At 29.9% G+C, this 20,183-nt stretch overlaps 1 protein-coding gene and 1 long non-coding RNA gene across 2 annotated transcripts; both read right to left on the reverse strand.

Annotated features, from left to right (window-relative positions):
• Positions 1-6,360: 6,360 nt before the first annotated feature.
• Positions 6,361-7,241, reverse strand: LOC126665156 (uncharacterized). Its single transcript, XR_007637545.2, has 2 exons — positions 6,831-7,241; positions 6,361-6,573 (listed from the first exon to the last, which is right to left on the reverse strand). It is a non-coding gene; the product is annotated as an uncharacterized LOC126665156 (long non-coding RNA).
• Positions 7,242-10,936: 3,695 nt separating this feature from the next.
• Positions 10,937-15,061, reverse strand: LOC126658394 (transcription factor bHLH110). Its single transcript, XM_050352659.2, has 7 exons — positions 14,664-15,061; positions 13,600-14,200; positions 13,223-13,357; positions 12,714-12,779; positions 12,299-12,364; positions 11,622-11,678; positions 10,937-11,378 (listed from the first exon to the last, which is right to left on the reverse strand). The coding sequence occupies exons 1-7, from the start codon at positions 14,813-14,815 to the stop codon at positions 11,220-11,222; spliced, it is 1,236 nt and encodes a 411-aa protein (XP_050208616.1). The 5' UTR covers positions 14,816-15,061; the 3' UTR covers positions 10,937-11,219.
• Between the last annotated feature and the right edge of the window lie 5,122 nt (positions 15,062-20,183).

A 20,183-nucleotide genomic window follows, 5' to 3' on the forward strand; every position in this document is an offset into this window, starting at 1 on the left:
AACACCTTGTTCGCTAAACGAGCTGAACATGAACACTAAATAATTCAGCTCGGCTCGATTCATTTATACCCCTAACTATTATTATCAAATTTGGTTAGATCATTAATTTAATATATACTTTCTCTCCAAGAATGACTCTTTTTCCCTCTATGATGTCTAATTTTAAGTATATTTTAATTCATTTTTTAATTAGTTTTTTAATTTTTTAAAAAGTATAATTTATTAAATTATAATCATCAATTTACTATTCATAAAAAAATAGTAGTATAAGTTACCAATTAATTATTAATAAAAGAAAAAAGTAACTATAAATTTATATTTTATATGTATTATATACTTATTATTTTTTGAAATTATAACAAAAAGTACTACTATATTTAAATGAAAATATATATTTTATTCTATAATCGATGAAGAAAAGGTTTAAATATAAGTTTTCTAGTTTATGAAACATAGTGATTTTGCTACTATGTTTAATCTATAATCTAGTTATGTGTGTGTGATTTAAAATTTTAAAATATTCAAATAAATAACTATAAATTTATTTTAATATTATGTAATGTAGGAGTACAAGAAAATTTATATAAATATAGCATTTCTAATCAGTTTAGTAGTAATAAGTTTATTTAAAGCTATTAATTACAGTTTAATAATAACACTCTATAGCGTAATTTACTGGTGGTTCTAAAGGGTATTATTGAGATATAATCAAAGAGGATAAACAGAAAAATGCAGCATCTAAACCTTTTCTCAGAGTGACATCAAAAATCACTCGACGACAGAGAAGATGCCCGAAAAATATCAACGCTCCTGTTAGACTGCCACGTTCTAATCATTTAATAGGATAAGACTCTCCCACAAAGTATCCTCATTTATTCATATGTCCTTTCTATTTTCCCTTCATAAATTCTCACAGTTCGGGATGAGCAAAAAGCAAACCAAACCGTAAAATCATTACCGAATCAAATTGAAATTGGAAATAGATTGATTAAGTAGTTAATATAATTTAGTTTGGTTTAAAAAATTTAAAAATTGTAATTTCTGATTTTGATTTGATTTTAAACCTCAATAAACTGAACCGAACCAAAAAAGTCGAACTTCCACTTTTTTGATTTTTTATATATGTATAAATTACATAAATTTAAAATATTAGGTTTATTATTTATTAGCACTTTCATTAAAAATTAATGTCAAATTATCACTAATAATCATTATATGTAATAAAAATATTGGCTATAAACATAAATTTTAATGATAACAGACAAGTGCAGTTTGATGTTGAATTTTATATGGGTGATTTGGTTCGATTATCGTGATTGCACACCATATCAAACTAGACCAAACCGAATAACCCCTAATCACAGTGCATGGCTGAATTAACTGCCTACAAAATAGATAAATTTATTATTTTAAATATATAACAAAGTTATTAATAATTCTAAAACTTTTATTATATATTTTTTATTATAATTACTAATATTATTCAAATAAATAAATAAACTGATGTTCTAATATTTACTTTAACTTTTGATAAAAGAATATGGAGTAATATTTTTACTAATTTAATGAAATTAAAAATATTTATATTATTAAATTAAAAATATGGTGCTTTCTATGGTTAGTTAATTTTTATAAAATAAATGTTAGTTTGTCATTGACCGCTATTATATGATTTACAATTGCTATGTCAAATGATAAAATAGACATAATAGAGTAAAAATCGAAACAATTGCAAAAAATATAATGCAAAATTAATAAAAAGATAGCCGATTCAATAACTATTTGTCAATTATAATGTAAGATTGATTATTATGATTATAAATTAAGACTCGGAGTTTTATAATAACTTGAAAAGTAAGTAAGATAAGTGATGTATATTGTATAGTATTCCATTGATTCAGTCTAGAAAGAGTGATGGAACTAGAGAAAGGCGGTCCCCTACAGTGGTGAGATCTAATGGTAGCATTGAGTTGTCACGTTGCTTTCAAATGGGTAATATCTATATGATTTTTGCATTGGAATTTATGTGTTGTTTGGAAGATTTAAAACTTCAATTTAAGTGGAGAGATGTCGTTTTTCCTTCCAATTGCATATTATATTTATTTTGCAATGTCCATTTCAAACTTTAATTAACGATGATATACATATGACTATTACAAGCAAATACAAAAATTGCGAAAAAAAGCTTCTTCTGGATATTAAATTAAATTTTCATGATATAAATCTTGTTGAAAATCAATAATTACGGAGGACAAAGTGCACATGTATAATAAAAAATAGCTTTAAAGTATTATTTCTTGCATATCATCACTTCCTCTCCTTTTTCCGTGCTTAGTTTCACGGGGTTGGTAAAAGAAGGACTTAATTGTTCTCTTAATTTGTAAGTAATGAGTAATTAATATATAAATTAATTTTATAGACAAATCAGTTACAAACTCGCTGATTATGAACAATTTGTTCTATTTTGATAAAAAAAATTCCTCAACTTGTACGTTGGGGGTGGTTTAATAACCCAATTTATTATTTAAATTAATGTATTAAGCATTTATTTATTCTAGTTGGTTTGATAACTCAAATACTCCCTCCGTCCATTTTTAGTTGTCGCTTTAGGCAAATATTTTTGTCTATCAGTAGTTGTCACTTTAGGATTTCTATGTGATTTTTACAATATTATTCCAAATTTGACCTTCTTATTAATTCACTTCATTAAATGATAGTTCAATTTTCAAAATTAAATCATCCAATAGTGGGTTATAACTCTACTTTCAAAACTAAATTTCTCAATAGTGGAGTTTATAAATAGGGTTATATTAGTATTTATACTTATAATTTAAGACAAAAGAAGCATTTTCTTAATCTTAGCAATATAGCCTAAAGCGACAACTAAAAATGGACGGAAGGAGTAAGGTCCAACTTAATTTATTCAGTTAAGTCAAAAACTACTTGAATAATAAATCAAAAAATTTAACTTATTTTTACTACTGAACACATTAAGTTATAAAATATAAGTTTTATTAGTGAATAAATTTTATAACTTTATTATTTTTAATTATTATTCACGAATAAAAATATTTTATCTCATGTATATTTTTTTAATATCACAATGAGTATATTATATTTAGATCAACATTTAAAATTACAAATTATTATAATTTTTATTATAATTTTTTTCTATCTTTATCTTTCTTTTAAAAGTACAAATGTCATGCATTTAATATTTTTTCTCTTAAATATTATTTGGACTTCTGTTTGTTACACACAATATTATCAAATTTGGACGATTTTTAAAAAATTCTAATAATTAATATTTTATTTTAAGAACTATTTTTTAATATAAAGAGCAGCATTATTATAATTTTTAAGCACTAATCATCAACATATGCAACTAAAGTTTATAATTTTATTTATGATATATATAATATTTAAAATATTTTTTAAATACTGTTTATTTATATTTTAAATATTTAAATAATACATAAATTATTTTTAAAAATAGTAAATGTTTAAATGTTTAATATGTATATTAAATAATTTTAATAATTTTTAGTAATTGTTGTTATCAAACGGACTTATTTAATTCAACACTTAAAAAAATTAGCAATTATTATTTTCAGCGCTTAAAATTCATCACTTAATTTTTAGTTTTATCAAACACCACCTAATTGTCCACTCAATTAGCAATTTATCCCTCAGCTTGTAAGCTAATTTGCCGGCTAATAATCACCCATTGCCCATAATTTTAGGGGTACCTTACGACAAACCCCATGATAAAAAAAACGATCAGTAAACCCCCTGATCTTTGTGACGGCGCTCGCTAAACCCCCTAAACCCAAAATATGACAAAAATACCCCCGGCGTCGTCTTTTTCAGTCAACTGTTATTCTTTAAAAAAAAACTGACGGCGCCACGTCAGCAAAATACCTAAAAAACTTCAAACACCTAAAATAACCCTAATTTAATTTAGAAAAGACAAAAATAAAACAAACCAACCCACTTTAAACCATTTAATTAACAACCCAAACCGCCAACACCATCCAACCACCGCCGTCACCGCAACCACCGCCGCCACCGCCGGATCGGAAAATTTTCCGGTCATCTTCTCCGTGATGACCGGAAAATTTTCCGGTCATCGTGGAAGAACATAGGGGCTGTTCTTCCACGAAGAACAGACCCAGATGGGTCTGTTTTGCGTGGAAGAACAAACCTGCGATCTGTTCTTCCACGAAGAACAGACCGGCAGGAAAAAAATTTCGTCCATGGCGGCGGTCGGTGGTGGTTGCCGGAGAGCGGTGGGGTGGTGGTGGTGGTCGGAGAGCGGTGGGGTGGTGGTGGCGGTTAGGGTGAAGTGGTTTGGTTGAATGTCATTGGGTTAGATTTGATTGGGTTGGGTGTTTTAGGGGTATTTTAGGTGTTTTAATTTTTGAGGATAGTTTGGTGACGTGGCAGTTGACGTGGCGCCACTATTTATTTATTTATTTTTTAGAAAAAAAGTCAGTTGACAAAAAAAACGGCGTCAGGGGTATTTTCGTTCAAAAGGGGTTTAGCGAGCGTCGTCACAAAGATTTGGGGGTTTACTGATCGTTTTTTTTATCAGGGGGTTTGTCGTAAGGTACCCCTAAAATCAGGGGCCGTGGGTGATTATTAGCCTAATTTGCCAAAATGAGGCTAATTATCCATAACTAATAAATTCATGACCGATTTGCTCATAAAATTAATTTACATATTAATTGCCTACTACTTACAGGTTGAGGGGGCAATTTGATATTTAATTTATAGAAGAAGTAATAAAGAAAATTCTATATATGACTACTCTTTACTAAAAAAAATATAAATCAACAACTTGTTACTTATCCATAAATATTAAAAAGATCTGCAGAAAAAATTGATTATTACTAAATCTTATAAACTGGAGCTATCAGTTTTTTTTAACAGAGATAGAACTACACTATTACAAACAAATATACTATTATTTACAAATTTAAACGCCATTCACGTTATTCACATCGTTTACGTTGAATACATCGCTATTCTGAGTTCGCCAAAACATGGCGGACAATGCCGCAGTCGCTTGTTTCTGACGCTTCGAGCCTTCCTCCAAATATTCTTCAATACCTTCATCGTCTTTTGTCTATGAGGGAATTCAAACCCACGCCTCCTTTGACTTGATGTCTCACTTTTTAGAGGCTAATAATCACCCATGGCCCCTGACTTTTAGGGGTACGGGCGCTAAACCCCCTTATGTTTAAAAACGGGCGCTAAACTCCCTGATCTTTGTGGCGGCGCTCACAAAAGCCCTTTTGCTACAAATATGACGAAAATACCCCTGGCGCCGTTTTTTTAGTCAATTGTCATTTTTAAAAAAAATCTAACACTGTCATATCATCTGACACGTCATAAATATACTTTAAAAATTTCAAACACCCAAAATACCCCTAATTTAATTTAGAATGAGACAAAAAAAAACAAATCTAACCTAAACCACTACTCTAACCCAATAGCCGACCGAACCACTACCTACAACTACCCAACCACCGCCGGAAAATTTTCCGGTCATCTTCTCCGATTTGAAGATGACCGGAAAATTTCAGGTCATCATCTGATTTGTTCCTCAGGGAACAGATCGCGCGGATCTGTTTCCTGAGGAACAGATCTGTCGATCTGTTTCCTGAGGAACAGATCTGTCGATCTGTTTCCTGAGGAACAGATCGGCGATCTGTTCCTCAGAGAACAAATCCGCATTTTCGATGACCGGAAAATTCTTCGAATCGGAGAAGATGACCGGAAAATTTACCGGCAGTGGTCGGATGGTCGGATAGGGTAGTGGTCGGGTTAGTTGTTGGGTTAATTCATTGGATTAGATTAGATTGAGTTGATTTAATTTTTTTTTCTTATTCTAAATTAAATTAGGGGTATTTTGGGTGTTTGAAATTTTTAAGGTATATTTCTGATGTGTCAGATGATATGACAGTGTCAGATTTTTTTTTTAAGAATGACAATTGACTGAAAAAACGGCGCCAGGAATATTTTCGTCATATTTGAAGCAAAAAGGGCTTTTGTGAGCACCGCCATAAAGATCAGGGGGTTTAGCGCCTGTTTTAAAATATCATGGGGTTTAGCGCCCGTACCCCTAAAAATCAGGAGCCATTGGTGATTATTAGCCTTTTTTAGACAACTGAGTTAGAGGTTATTGACAACTGAAGCTATTAGTTGAAAGCATCATTTTATGAAACTAATATATTATCACTGGGAAGTCTTTTTAGCCTTTAACATCCTTCCATATGCCAATTCGACTTTTTTTTAATGGGTTTAGTTTCAAAAAGAACTACATGTAAACTCTGCATAAATATAGATGCCTGACTATTTACAATAAAAATAAATATCAAGTCTGATTAGGTTCGGCTCAAATCCATCCAAATTCGGAACATGAAGATGTCATAAGCTCAGTCACCTCCAAAGGGTTAGGAGGATATTAGTTGGGACCATTTCTTCCTTTTCAGTATTGGAGGCCTTTATCCAGAATGGCCCACTTGAAGTAGACAGCCAAATTTTCCACAATCGCACTAATATTATCCACTGCAATGTGTAAGCCATTCTATTAGGTCTTCACATAAATACTAAAGAAAAGAAAAAATAATTATAAATACTATCTAATTTTTTTATAAAAGTACAAATATTTTTAAAATAATCACAAACATACAACTTTTTGATATAAAAAAATACGATTTTATATATTTAATAAAAATTTCATATATAATTCAAATAATATATAATTCTATAATATATAAGAATTATATATTATTTAAAAAAATACTTAAAGAAAAAACTCATACATGGTTTCAAATCTGATTCAAGGCTATTTTTCATATTTGAAAACTGGGTGAGAACGAGTGGCGGCGGAAAAATGGAACCGATGTCGGAGGCGGCATCGATGAGCTGTTGGCAGCAGCGGCATCGACGATGAGCTAATGGTGGTAACGGCATAAAACTAAGGGCGATGGTGGTAGCAGCGAACTGAGGACGGCACAGATTGATGGTGGTAGTGGATAATAATGGAGGAAGAGAAAGAAAACAAAAAGGGTTCCAAAGCAATAAAGAGATGTGAAAGATGAAGAAGAGAGCTAGTATTTTTGTAAAGATTGGTACAATATTTTTATAAATATATTCTTGTTTTTTTATAGTACATGATGTAAATTTTTCTTGTATGATTAATTCTCTATTTGATCAAGCGAACACAAAAAATACTGCATAGAATGAATAACGTGCAATAAAAATACATTTTTTTCTTCAAATTTAGCATAAACAATAAAATAAAAAATAAGCTCGTAATTGTAAAACACACAACTAAAATGAATATTTTAACTTATTTCACCTTTCGGTTTCAACTTACATCACATTTTTATATTTTTTTACCACCTCATGAAAATATAAATTAATCATCATAAGAGATGAATAGATTATAATTGATAGGAAACAAAACTAAAAGTATTGAGATTGGGATTCCCTCATGTTCACTTGAACTTGAACATGAGAGGTCATGTTCAAGCAATCTATACCATTCATTATAAAATGAAGGTGTAAATAATAAAAATTTAATTTTAATTAAATTAAGGTATATCGTTTATTTTATAATAAATGGTGTAAATACGTGAACATGAATACCCTTCATGTTCAAGTGAACATGAAGGAATTCCAATCCAAAGTATTCACTGTAAAGATGTTTCTATTTAAAGCTACAAGTTTAGCTTCATTTCTCTCTCTGCTCTCTAGACAACTTCCTCTCTACTTCATCTATTAAAGGGTGAGAGAGGGTGAGAGAAGGTGATTTTTCGATTTCAATCGGAAATCACCCTTCTCCGCCCATAAAAATTTAGTATTTTATAAATTTAGGTTTTATTTTAATAAACTTACTCGTTTGATAGTTTTTCCGGTATGGATTTTAGTGTTTTTTTGCTTGAAAATTTATGTTTTTATGTTTTTGTGGTGTGTTTTCTTAAATCTCTCAAGAATCTCTAGTGATTGTTCAAATTTCATAGTCAATTTCTTGTAGATCTAAATTTTTTGGATGGGTATTGTTCTAACTTTTTAAAATTTTAGTTTCAACGGATCAAGCGGATTGCCGGTCAAATCGGAAGGACAAATCGAAGACCCGCTTCAACGGAACTTCGCTCTCAAGTCTCGTTCGGTCCTTTCATGCGGAATTGATGTCTAAATTTATCTGATTTCGATTTATTTTTTACTTATATCTTGGAATGTTTGTTAGTATTTTAGATCAAAATTGAAAGATCATACATTAATTTTGTCATATGACTTTTTAATTGTAATTTACTCTTGATCAATGAATTCTATTTTGGAAAAAAAGTTTAGCTTAATTTATATTTTTATATCAAATTTGAGTGGCAAAATGAATATATGTCCAATTATCATATGTACATTTTATGAAAATAATGCAATCAGAGCCCAATAAAAATTGCCGGGATTTGTTGGGATTTGAGAGATTTATGGATTTACCTAAAAAAAGAAAATAATTTGAATTTCTACCTCAACACGGAAAAGTCAACAAAAATACTCCATGATTTGGCCACTTTGATATTTTTACTCTCCATGTCTAACTTATTAGAATTTTACTCTGCCTTTATTATAGGCTTCTCTGACACATTCTCTCTCCTTTTCTCTCTTTTTTCTTTCTCTTTCTTTCTCTTTCTCTTTTCATACCTGACGTCTCTTTCTTTCTTTTTTTCAAACTTTTATTTTGTTTACTTGTTTCAAACTTTTTTCAAACTTTTTTAAATTAGATATTTTTTATTTCTTCATACTTTAAATTAACAAATTTGCTATTATAAATTACCAATAAATAAAACATTTTCTTTTCATTTATTTCAGTATTATCAAATATTTTATAATTTATAAATATATACTACTATTTAAATATTTTATTATATTAATAGCATATTCAAAAATTATTTGAATTAAATAAAAAATCACAGTATCACATTATCATATGATTATCACTGTATCACTTTATCATATGATTATCACAGTTTCATCTTAGCATGTAATTATCAGTGTATCCTATCGTATTGTCATCTTATTATCATATTATTATCAGTATCGTATGTAACAGATTATTATATGATAATGTGATGATACTGCTGGATAATATTAGACAAAATCATATTATTATGTGATTATCACAATATTATATTATCATATGATTATCACAGTTTCGCCTTATCATATAATTATCAATATATCATATTGCATTGTCATTTTATTATCATGTCATTATTAGTATCGTATGTAGCAGATTATTATCATCTCGTTATCATAATTTTTCTGTAATTTGTTTTTATATAGGTATCATATTATCATACCATTATCATTTTATTATCAATAAGAACCTTATCATACTACTCTATCTTCACATTATCATCTCGTTATCATATTTTTTATGCATTGTTTTCCATATAAGTATCATATTATCATACTATTATCATAACTTTATTATTTAATTATCATCTGGTTATCACTGGTATCATGAATCTTTTAGTAATTATATTTTCACGTACATTATCATCCAATTATCGTATTTAATTATAATCTAGTTATCATACTGCAGTGTTATATGATAATATTATGATAATAACATGATAATCAGATGTTGTTTTTTTCATGCAGTGTTATGATAACAAAATGATAATATAGTGATAATAACATGATGTTATTATCACTATATTATCATATTATCATACTATTATCACAACTTTATTATTTAATTATCATCTGGTTATCACTGGTATCATGAATCTTTTTGTAATTATATTTTCACGTACATTATCATCCAATTATCATACTACTCTATCTTCACATTATCATCTCGTTATCATAATTTTTATGCATTTTTTTCTATATAGGTATCATATTATCATACTATTACCATTACTTTATTATTTAATTATCATCTGGTTATCACTGGTATCATGAATCTTTTTATAATTATATTTTCACGTACATTATCATCCAATTATCATAATCTTATCATATTTCATTATCATCTAGTTATCATACTGCAGTGTTATATGATAATAACATGATAACCAGAGGGTTTTTTTCCTGCAGTGTTATGATAACGAAATGATAATATATTGATAATAACATGATAATCAGAGGTTGTTTTTAATAAAAAAAATCAATTTTTTCTGCAATGTTATGATACTTACATGATAATGCAGTGATGATACTCATATGATAATCAGAATCTGTTTTTTTTTTTTGCAGAAAATCATTTTTTGTGTATAAAATTGTTTTTAATGCAAATGTTTAGATCTAAAAATGAAAAAATTTAAGAGTAATTCTTTTAGATCTGAAAATTAAAATAAATCGTATTAATCACCACGAGTTGAGAAAAAATTTCCAAAATTAAATATAAAAAACGGCGGAGCAATGAAAGAACCGCGGCGGAGCAATGAAAGAACGGCGGCAGAGCGACGAAGGAACAGCGGCGGAGCGATGAAGGACGGCGGTAGAGTAAAGAAAAAAATAAAGAAAGAAAGAAGAAATAAAAAAGAAGAAAAAAGAACCAGAGAATAAGAAGAAGAAGAAGAAGAAGAAGAAGAAGAAGAAGAAGAAGAAGAAGAAGAAGAAGAAGAATAAAAGGATGAGGAGAGAGGAGAGAGAAAAGGAAAGACAAAAATAAAAAAAAGCCAACTGTAACATGATAGGAGTAGGAAAAATATACTTGGAGTAAAAAAATAATAAATAGTAGGTATAATTATAATATAAATATGTTTTAGAGTAAAAAAATAAAAACATTAAAATTGTGAGGTATTTTTTATATCTTTTCCTTGTTGAGGTAGGAAATCAAATTATTTTTAAAAATAGAGTATTTATCCTAATTTTCTCTTGGGATTTTGATTGACTGAGAATATGGGCCTAAAGCTTAGAAAAACAGAAACAACCGATAAATTAACGAATGTGAAAGATGCGGCTTGAAGTTGAATTACAATAGATGTTATGCGAATATTGTTTTCTTTTGAACTTGTTATGTGAATATTGTTAATGGATCAAATTTGGTCCATCCTACAATCTTTAACTGGATAGGTTGACCAAACTTGCTCCATTATGAGCTTCAAATTTTGATCGACATATTATGCTGCAGATCAACGTGCTCATCTTGCCACATGGAGTGTCTTTGTTCAATAAGTACACATTCCTACAATGTACTATGTTCCTCCTCCAAAAGGTGGTGGCCATATGCCTCCGCCGCCGCCTACTCCAGCTTCGCCGGTTACGTAAGACATGCAAGATAGTGGCACGAGGCAGAGCCCTCGGCTTCTTAAATCTTTCTTTCGCTCCTCATTTCCTTCCTCCGTGGTTGAGAACTGTCAAGTAATGGGGAAATGATGATGATGTCAGCAGATTTAGAATAAAACACTGTTTCAATATTCCATCTAGTCTGAACGAACGAGACCAGTAAATTTCACATCACATCGATAATTAAAAAAAGCAAATTAATTGATTTAATAAGATAAACTTCAACTCTATTATTTGTAACTTGGCTCGTTGCATGGAATTTTCAATTGATATCACAATGCTAAATGACTTAACTGAGGGACTATATATACCTGCGTAGTTCTACTGCTCTTGTTGCGTGATAACTTCATGTATGGCACGCTTAGTGTCTACGAACAAAATAAACAAGTGTTAAACATACCATATACCAGAAATAGCTTAATTCAATATGTATTTAGGGATGGTACCACATGCAGTCTGGAATAGACTCTAGTCCGAGCTGCCGTTAAAAAAAATGTTTTTTTAAATAGAGAATTTATAGTGAAATCAGGACTAAAAAGAGGTTAAATTCGGGCTGTTAGAAGATAAAATATAAAAATTAACCCGGATTGGAAAAAAAATGATTCCGCCACTTCTTGTATTCATTAGTTAACTTTATTTTGTTTGGTGATAAACGTTTAGCCTACAAACTGCTTAATGTAACGTATTTGATTAAAATTACCTAACTAACTAAATAACCATAAAAGAACAAGCAGAAAGCCCCCAAAAAAGAATCTTACTACAGAAACCCTAGCACTCTGCCTATGTTTTATCCGGGTTTTTTGTTCATTCCTTGATGGATCATTTAAGTCAGTATTGTAGTTTGACTTGAGGACTCTGATGTATACAATGGCCAACAAGTCAATAGTAGTATATATTTTAATGTTAAATAATTGTGTCAGTAAACTGTGTCGTATTGGTAGGTAGACATTAATTGAAACCTAAGAAGAATGTTAGAAAGAAAAAGTACCTCGACCTGATTTTGAAGGAATTTAATGTATCCAATAGCCTCCATTAGTACGGATGCTGTGTCTGTCTGCAATATTTTCCATAACCCACATGCACAATATACCTCGCGTTATTTATTAATCAAAACTACTAATATCAAAGCAATCAACATCCACATTTTTTAATCAAGCGTACTTTTATAAGAACTTTAGACTCGGAATTCGATCGAATTGGATCAATTAGACCGAGAGCCCCTCGAACTGATGAATTTTCTAGTTAATTCACAGAAAATGGAATTAAATAGTGTACTCTAGCTCATACTTTATGAGCAACCCATGAACTTGTTTAATTTATTGGATAGAAACAAATTTATAAAGTTTAGTTATCAATTTTTCCCATGAAGAATCAGAATTAATTATAATAAAAAAAAAACATACCTTGCCAAATGGTGCAACCAGCTGCTGCAAAGCTGCAATTCTATCTCCTAATTTCTCTTTCCTAACCTGTTCAAATTTCAAAAATAGAATCAAAAAATCTCTTAACTTAATAAAAAAGGTTATTTACATATAAATTGACAAATTATACACATTTTTAAATTTAATCAAATTTATAAAAATTAATTAATATATACACCAATTATTGTGACTTAAAGAATTTAAAATTCGGTGAAAATTGATGACGATGAAGTTAGATTTTTAAAACGGTATATTTTGATGTGTGAATGATCTGACCAACTACGGCTTTCACATCATCAATTTTCATCGAGTTTCCAATCGGCGTATCGATATACGATGTAACGTGATATTAAATTGCAAAAGAGTATAGTTCGTGAATTTATTCATAAATAACCCAATAATAAAATAGAAGTTGAGTAGGAATGGTAGTTTTTTTCGCTCTTATGTTCTATGAAATATCCATTAAATAAACAACATTTCGTCTTTCTAACCTTAAAGGGAGGGCAGGAAGCGCGTGTTTCCAATCGGGATTTCTTAGGTGCAGCTTGTAGTGTTGGCTTAGGCTCCATCAAGCTACTGTTGGCTCTCTTTGCCTCTGTTATGTCATTGGTAGTGAAGGGAGATACCTTAGAAATTCAAACACCAATTAAAGATCACTAAAAAGTGTTTCTTAATTAAGGAAACAAAAGACACAGATGAAATTTTCTGATAAAGAGTTTAGTGTGTTTAAAGCTGAAAGTACCCATTACTAGTGTAGCAATAAAGAGATGAAATTCTTTTTAGTTCCACAACTTCATTGACAAAAATTTATATACGCATTATTTCATTATATAAATATAATGCTCCAAACAATAAAAATTATGCTTACTTTATTAGGGTTGCATGATGGCATATGATTTAGTTGCTGCAGATGATCAAGATCATAAGAAACATTATCTTTATAAATACCAAGATTATTATCGTGACAAGGCTGGCCAAAACTCCCGCTAAATCTCGTAGAAGTTAGGAGATCCAACGCCTGCAAATTCATGTCAAAAGAACCGGAGATCGATGACCGGTTCAAGTCGGAAATGTTAACACTAGGATATATCTGGCTAAAATTTCCTCTACTGGGTGTGGAAGTTCCAAAAGTAGAGTAAATTTGGGAGGGATTGATAGGAAAACCAGAAGAAATAGTCTTGAGCAAGAGCTTTTCGCTAAGATCATTCATGTATTTCTGCTCATCTTTAATAAAATTTGTTGATGATAAATGCGAATTTTGATCAACGGTTGAGGTAGCACTGGTACTGTTCAATAACATTTCAGTAAATTTAGGGAAATGATTTGAAAGTTGTTCTTCTTCTTTGATTTGATGATCATGATGATCATGAGTAAGGCTCAGTGCTGCTGCATTATTGCTATGAATGTTCCACTGGAAACCCAAGTTTTGTATCATAGAATTACTGAGGGAGGACTCATTTTCAGTACTTCTGCAGAAAATTAACAGCAAGTTTAAAGTTGAGGAAAATAAACTACAATTGGATAGTCTTATGATTGAAAATGAAGCAAATCAAGCTGCCCTAGCTAATATAATGAACAAAAATAAAGGAAGAAAAAAGAGAGAAAAAGAGGAAATTTCAGAAATGAAAGGAAAAAAAATCATTAGAACTGCCGTAATATGAAAGTTTGTTTTGCTTAACTTACATAATAAACCAACAAAATACTACTTCAAATTCTAAAGCCGAAAATATTAGATGTAAATATTATTCAGTTGAAATAGAATCATATAATTATCTATAAAAGAAAAACCTAATATGCAGCATGGTTTGATAGATGTACATCAAATCAACAAAGAAAAAAAGAATGGAGCTAATAAAAGTGCAAAAACAAAAATAGATTCCAAAATCCAAAAGTTAACTCATGAAAGTTTAGAGAGAGAAAGAAGAGACTTACAGAGAGATGTTTTGGGTCCAAGCATGGGGGCTAGTTGGAGCTCCATAGCCTGCAGATGGGGCTGATAAAGAAGGAGAAGGGGAGCCAACAAGCTGGCCTTGAAGCTGATGCTGCTGCTGCTGCTGGTGGTGATGGAGATTAGCAGACTCCATAATAATGACACAATTAATAAAAGAAAGATTTCTTGAAAATCCCAAGATGATTAATGTAATTAAAACTTTAAAGTTAAATAAATTCTACAGCTAGCTAGCTTTGATCCAGGAATCCCATCTCTCACTCACTCTACTCAAACATAAACAACTTCAGGTGACACCCACATATCCTCTCACTTGCTTTTAGACATCCCACTTTTCTCTATTTTTTTTTCTTTACTCTTTCAAGTTAATATTTTCATTCTTAAAGTAACTCTTGAAAAGAAAGAAAGAGAGCATGAATTAAATACCCTTTTTTTATTCCTCTTTCTGACTTTTATTATTTATTAGCCGGGATAAAATTTTCAATTACGCTCTTTACATAACGGTTATCATCGTTTCATTATCATATACTGGGGGTTAGCTCGACTGAGCATTTCTCTTTTATCCTTCGAGTTGTTGTTTTATTTATGCAGTAAATCTTTTACTAATCAAGAAGATTGTTCTTTTCTATTTGACTCTATTTATGGAGTTGATGAATGAATCTTTCTGTTACATTGTCATAGCGAAACTTCAATTTATATTAACGGAAAATTATTACAGCATTCAAAAAAATTAATTAGTTATGTTGGATAACCATACAAATTACATTATAAGGAATTTTTAGAGTGAATTAGTATAGTAACCTCTAAAAGTTCAGTTATCAAATTATATAACAAATGATATATGATAATTATTCTATATAATGTATTAACTGTAAAATTATATATATTCAGTTTCTCAATATAAAACTTCAATCTCTCTCTCCTTGTGCTTTCGCAGTCTGTGCAATTACAGGAACATGATTAAAATCTGCTCCAAGGCATGATGAAGATCTGTGTGCCTTCGATCCCAAGGCTTTGAACAAAGGCATGAGAAGAAAAATGATGACAACCATGTTCTCTCTCTAGCTACCTATCCCAACATGTCCATCTGTAATTGTGTATCTTTATAGTATATTCCAACTATTTCTAATCTAACATCAATAGGGTAGGCTGCTTAATTCCTTCAAGTGAATGATAAAAGTTTTTTTGTCTGCTACTTGTCAATGATCCAATCTTTTAGTTTCATTTATATAATTGGTATCAGATCATTAATTATTATGATCCATTACACTACTAATTATAATTAGTAAAAGCATTTGTGCGCTTTACGTACATATATATACCTTCATCTTTTATGTGAACCGAGCATATATTATATATATCTCGATAATTGGTACAAACGCCACTATTAATATCATCATTCTGGGCTGTAACTGTAGTTTTATCAGGCGCCAGGCATAGAGTGAGAAATTCTTACAACAGTTTACATTCTTACATATAATCTTAAGGAATTCTCATCTGGACTAATTGTTCATTATTTCTATATATTTTGTAATTCTATGTACTAGCTTTATTGTCATTTATTATATATAATCTTTTAACTGATTATAATTTAATTTTGATAGACCAGGTAATAAAATCATTATTAATACTTATAATCTTTATGAATACGACTCTCAAATATCATTATACTCGAACAACCATAGGTGCACTTGTTTAAATCAATATTTCTAATACACTAGAATTTTAAGGATAATAAAACTTTTAGTACTATAGTTATTTATTGTGTACTATATAATTTTATTGTATCTTCTCTTTTTTCATTTTAAAATTAAAAGTTAACCGATTATAATAATTAGGATGAGTTAACTTTTCAATATTTTGCACTTCCCCCTCTCTGATTATGAAGAAAAATCAATATTTTAAATTTATGCACTGATAGGAGTAAATTACTCCTATAATATAGAGTGTTTTTGATGCATTTTAGTGTCTCTTGCTATGCACTTTGAGGTATTTTTATATCTTATTTGTGTGCTTAAGCGTTTCAGGATTATGGAGCGTTAGGATGCATCTTTGGCGTAAAAAGAGGGAGATTCAAAGAAAGGAAGCGAAGAGCAAAGCCGGAAGCGAAAGAATCGAAGAATTCCTAGAATCCAGAGCATTGCACGGATCGTGCATCACCTTGCACGGATCGTGCAACCTCCAGATTTGTGGGCAGAAGCTTTTGAAGACTCTTGCACGATTCGTGCAAGCTTGGATAAGTTGAGTTGCACGGATCGTGCAATGACTTATTCGAGGGATTCAGAAATTTGAAGAAAAGGACTAAGGCTTTTGCACATTTCCTCTTTTGGCCCAACACTCATTTGTAGGATGTTTTTATTTTCTTTTTGAGACTACTATAAGTACTACTTTATGATTCAAATTAGGTTATGCAACATTCATTACTTTTATTCCTTTTGTGTTGCCTCCTAAAAATAGCTTAGAATCTCTTTAGAGTTGTGTGCTCCATCTTTTCCACCATTGTTGGTGAAGTTGAAGCTTTTAATGTTTGATTGAACAAGATCTCTTATTGATTAATGCAAGTTTATTTATTGTGGAATCTTCATTATCTTATATGAGTTATTGTTCTTCCATTTTATTTAAGGTAATCTTTCTCTACTTTTTAATGTTTAGTTGTTTGATTAGTGCTTGTATTGAGAACTTAGCCATGAGTGGCTAAGCCCCTTGTTAGGGGGTTGGTATGATAGCCTAGGGTTGTATGATTGGTTGGTTCTTGATGTTGTTTACTCATGTTTTACTCCTATTTCTTATTGCTTGTTTAGGATTAGCTACCCTAAGCATGTTTAGAGTTTGATTGATGCACCGAGAGGTGGTTGATTAGATTGACTAATAGGATTGAAAACCTAGGTTTTAGAACGCCACGAGAGTGGGTTTGAACTTAGGTGGCCCTAGAGTTGATTGATTAATCGCTAGTTAATTGTTTGGTTATGCCTTGTAACACGAGAGTGAGCTTGGTATTGATTAGGTGATTAGGTAGCGGTTTTGTTGTTCCTTGAGGCTCGAGAGAGCGGGAATAACGCTTTAGACTTCACTCGGCCCTTGAAACACTTCCGATTTGACCAACCATGAATGCATGACCTAGGTGTGATTGTCAATCCCTCGACATTTCCCTTTATTGATTTTAAATCGTTGATAATTAGTGCTTTTTGAGTTATTGCATTTTAGCGTTTAGTTGATTCTTAGTTGTTAGAATTGTTACAAAAAAACCAATCTTTATTTGTGCTTTCCGAATTGACTTTCATAAGCGATTTCACTCACTTTAAACCTTTAGTCCTCGTGGGATCGACATCCGACTTCCGGATTTACTACGAGTTGGGTTTATTCTCAACATGCACATTATCCTTTATATAATGAAGAATATATACACTTTGAACCCTGTAGATATGAAAATAGCAAATCGACAAAATTCAATCCTTTTTTGAAACTCAAATTTTATCAAATTAAAGCCTATCACATAATGACACATCACTAAAATGATGGCAATTCTATAATATTACTATTTAAATGTGTAAATAAATAATAAACGAATTTATAAAATTGCTATCATTTTAATGACATGTCATTATGTGATAAGTTTAGTATACGGATTATGTGGTGGACTGAATTTAGCTATCTAATAATTCCTCCAAGTCAAATCAAAAGCATTTACAAAGATAAGAATTACAGGGAATACACAAAATCATTTATATAAGCCTGACCAAGAACGAAATGCTTGGGCAAGAATATACGCAACATAGTTTCACAGAATTTATAAAGTGAACCGTAATTGACAATTTATCATAAAATATGTGGGTAGACCGTGAAACATAACATGGATCAAATAATGTTTTTATTGTGGAACTATAAAAAATAATAAGAATGATTTTTTAGTATAACATAAAAAACTTTGAGAAATATTTTAATACATCTTTTAAATATCTAACTCATATGATATATGATTAAAAGTAATTACCTCATCTTTTATATATGCTAAATATGCATATATATATATATATATATATATATATATATATATATATATATATATATATATATATATGTGTGTGTGTGTGTGTGTGTGTGTGTGTGTGTGTAATTGCACCAAAAATTACCAACTTTCACGTGTTTTTGGTATTTAACATAATCTTTTTTTGTTGTCATATTTAACATTAACTTTCATTTTTTAACATATATGGCCATTGGATCGTTTTGGATGAAAAACGGCACCGTTTTGCATCCAAACCGACACAATTTTTCAAAGGAAACACAATCATGGACAAATATGCCAAAAAATAAAAGTTAATGTTAAATATGCCAAAAACAATTATATTAAATACCAAAAACACGTGAAAATTGGTGATTTTTGGTGCAATTAACCCATATATATATTGTTTATTCAAAGAGTGATGATGATGGTTGGGCAAGTGATCGAGTATCATCTAATTTCAATGATATTCTCTAGTGGCAAACAAAAAGAGACTAACCCTTCTACTCTTTCTACTCATTCATCAACACATTTGTATTGCTGTATGAATATGATATCTACAGCTTTTTCGCTGCCTTTCTTTATTTTTAGCTATGATCGAATTGAAAGTTCTTTTCTAAATTTAGGCCTAATAATAAATAAAAAAAATTATGTGTGTTTACAATTTAAAGGAAACTTTAAAATTTTACATTCTCAAAAAAAAAACTTTAAAATTTTTATGATACTACTTCAATTTCATTTTTTCGTTGTAACTTTATCCAAAAAAATTCAAAGCAATTTAATTGCTCTAATATTTAGTTGAAAATTAGCAAAATATTTTTTTTTAATTTTTTAAATTTGCCGTTTAATCTTAAAACAATTGAAAATACGTTATAATCTAATTCTAAATTCTCGAACTTTTGGTTGTTGAAGTAAAAAAAAAACAAGTTTGAAACAAAAACTTACTAAAAAAGCCAAATAAAATAAATATGTATTCTACCAACGAGCTATAACTCAAATGGTATAAGCGCTGGACAACAAACTGTCAAGGTCGTGAGTTCATTTCCTCCACAAGCGCTCTCCCTTCTCAATTATAAAAAAAAATATGTATTGTAGAGTTGAAAGATTAACAAAAATAAATAAAACTGCGCTGAAATTGTCAAATTGAGATAGTTTATGAAAATTCTAATTGTAAAAAAATCAATTTTTTGTGTATATTTACAATTTAGACCAAATTTTATAAATTTTTTAATACTGCCTTAATTTATTTTTCGTTGCAATTCTATCTAATTTTTCTTCTAATTAATTTAATTGTCTCAATGTTCAATTGAATTTATATACCAACTCTTTAATTAGCAAAAGTTATTATTTAAAATTTTAAAATTTAACTTCTAATTTAAACGGCTTTAAAATCTAGATCTAGATTCACTCACTTCCGGTGGTTGAAGAAAAAAATAAATTTAAAGTTAAAATTGATCACAAAAGTTAAATAAAACAAATATATATTGTATTAAGGTGAAAA

This window comes from Mercurialis annua, linkage group LG1-X (assembly GCF_937616625.2).
Source record: "Mercurialis annua linkage group LG1-X, ddMerAnnu1.2, whole genome shotgun sequence".
In the NCBI taxonomy this organism is placed as follows: Eukaryota; Viridiplantae; Streptophyta; class Magnoliopsida; order Malpighiales; family Euphorbiaceae; genus Mercurialis; species Mercurialis annua.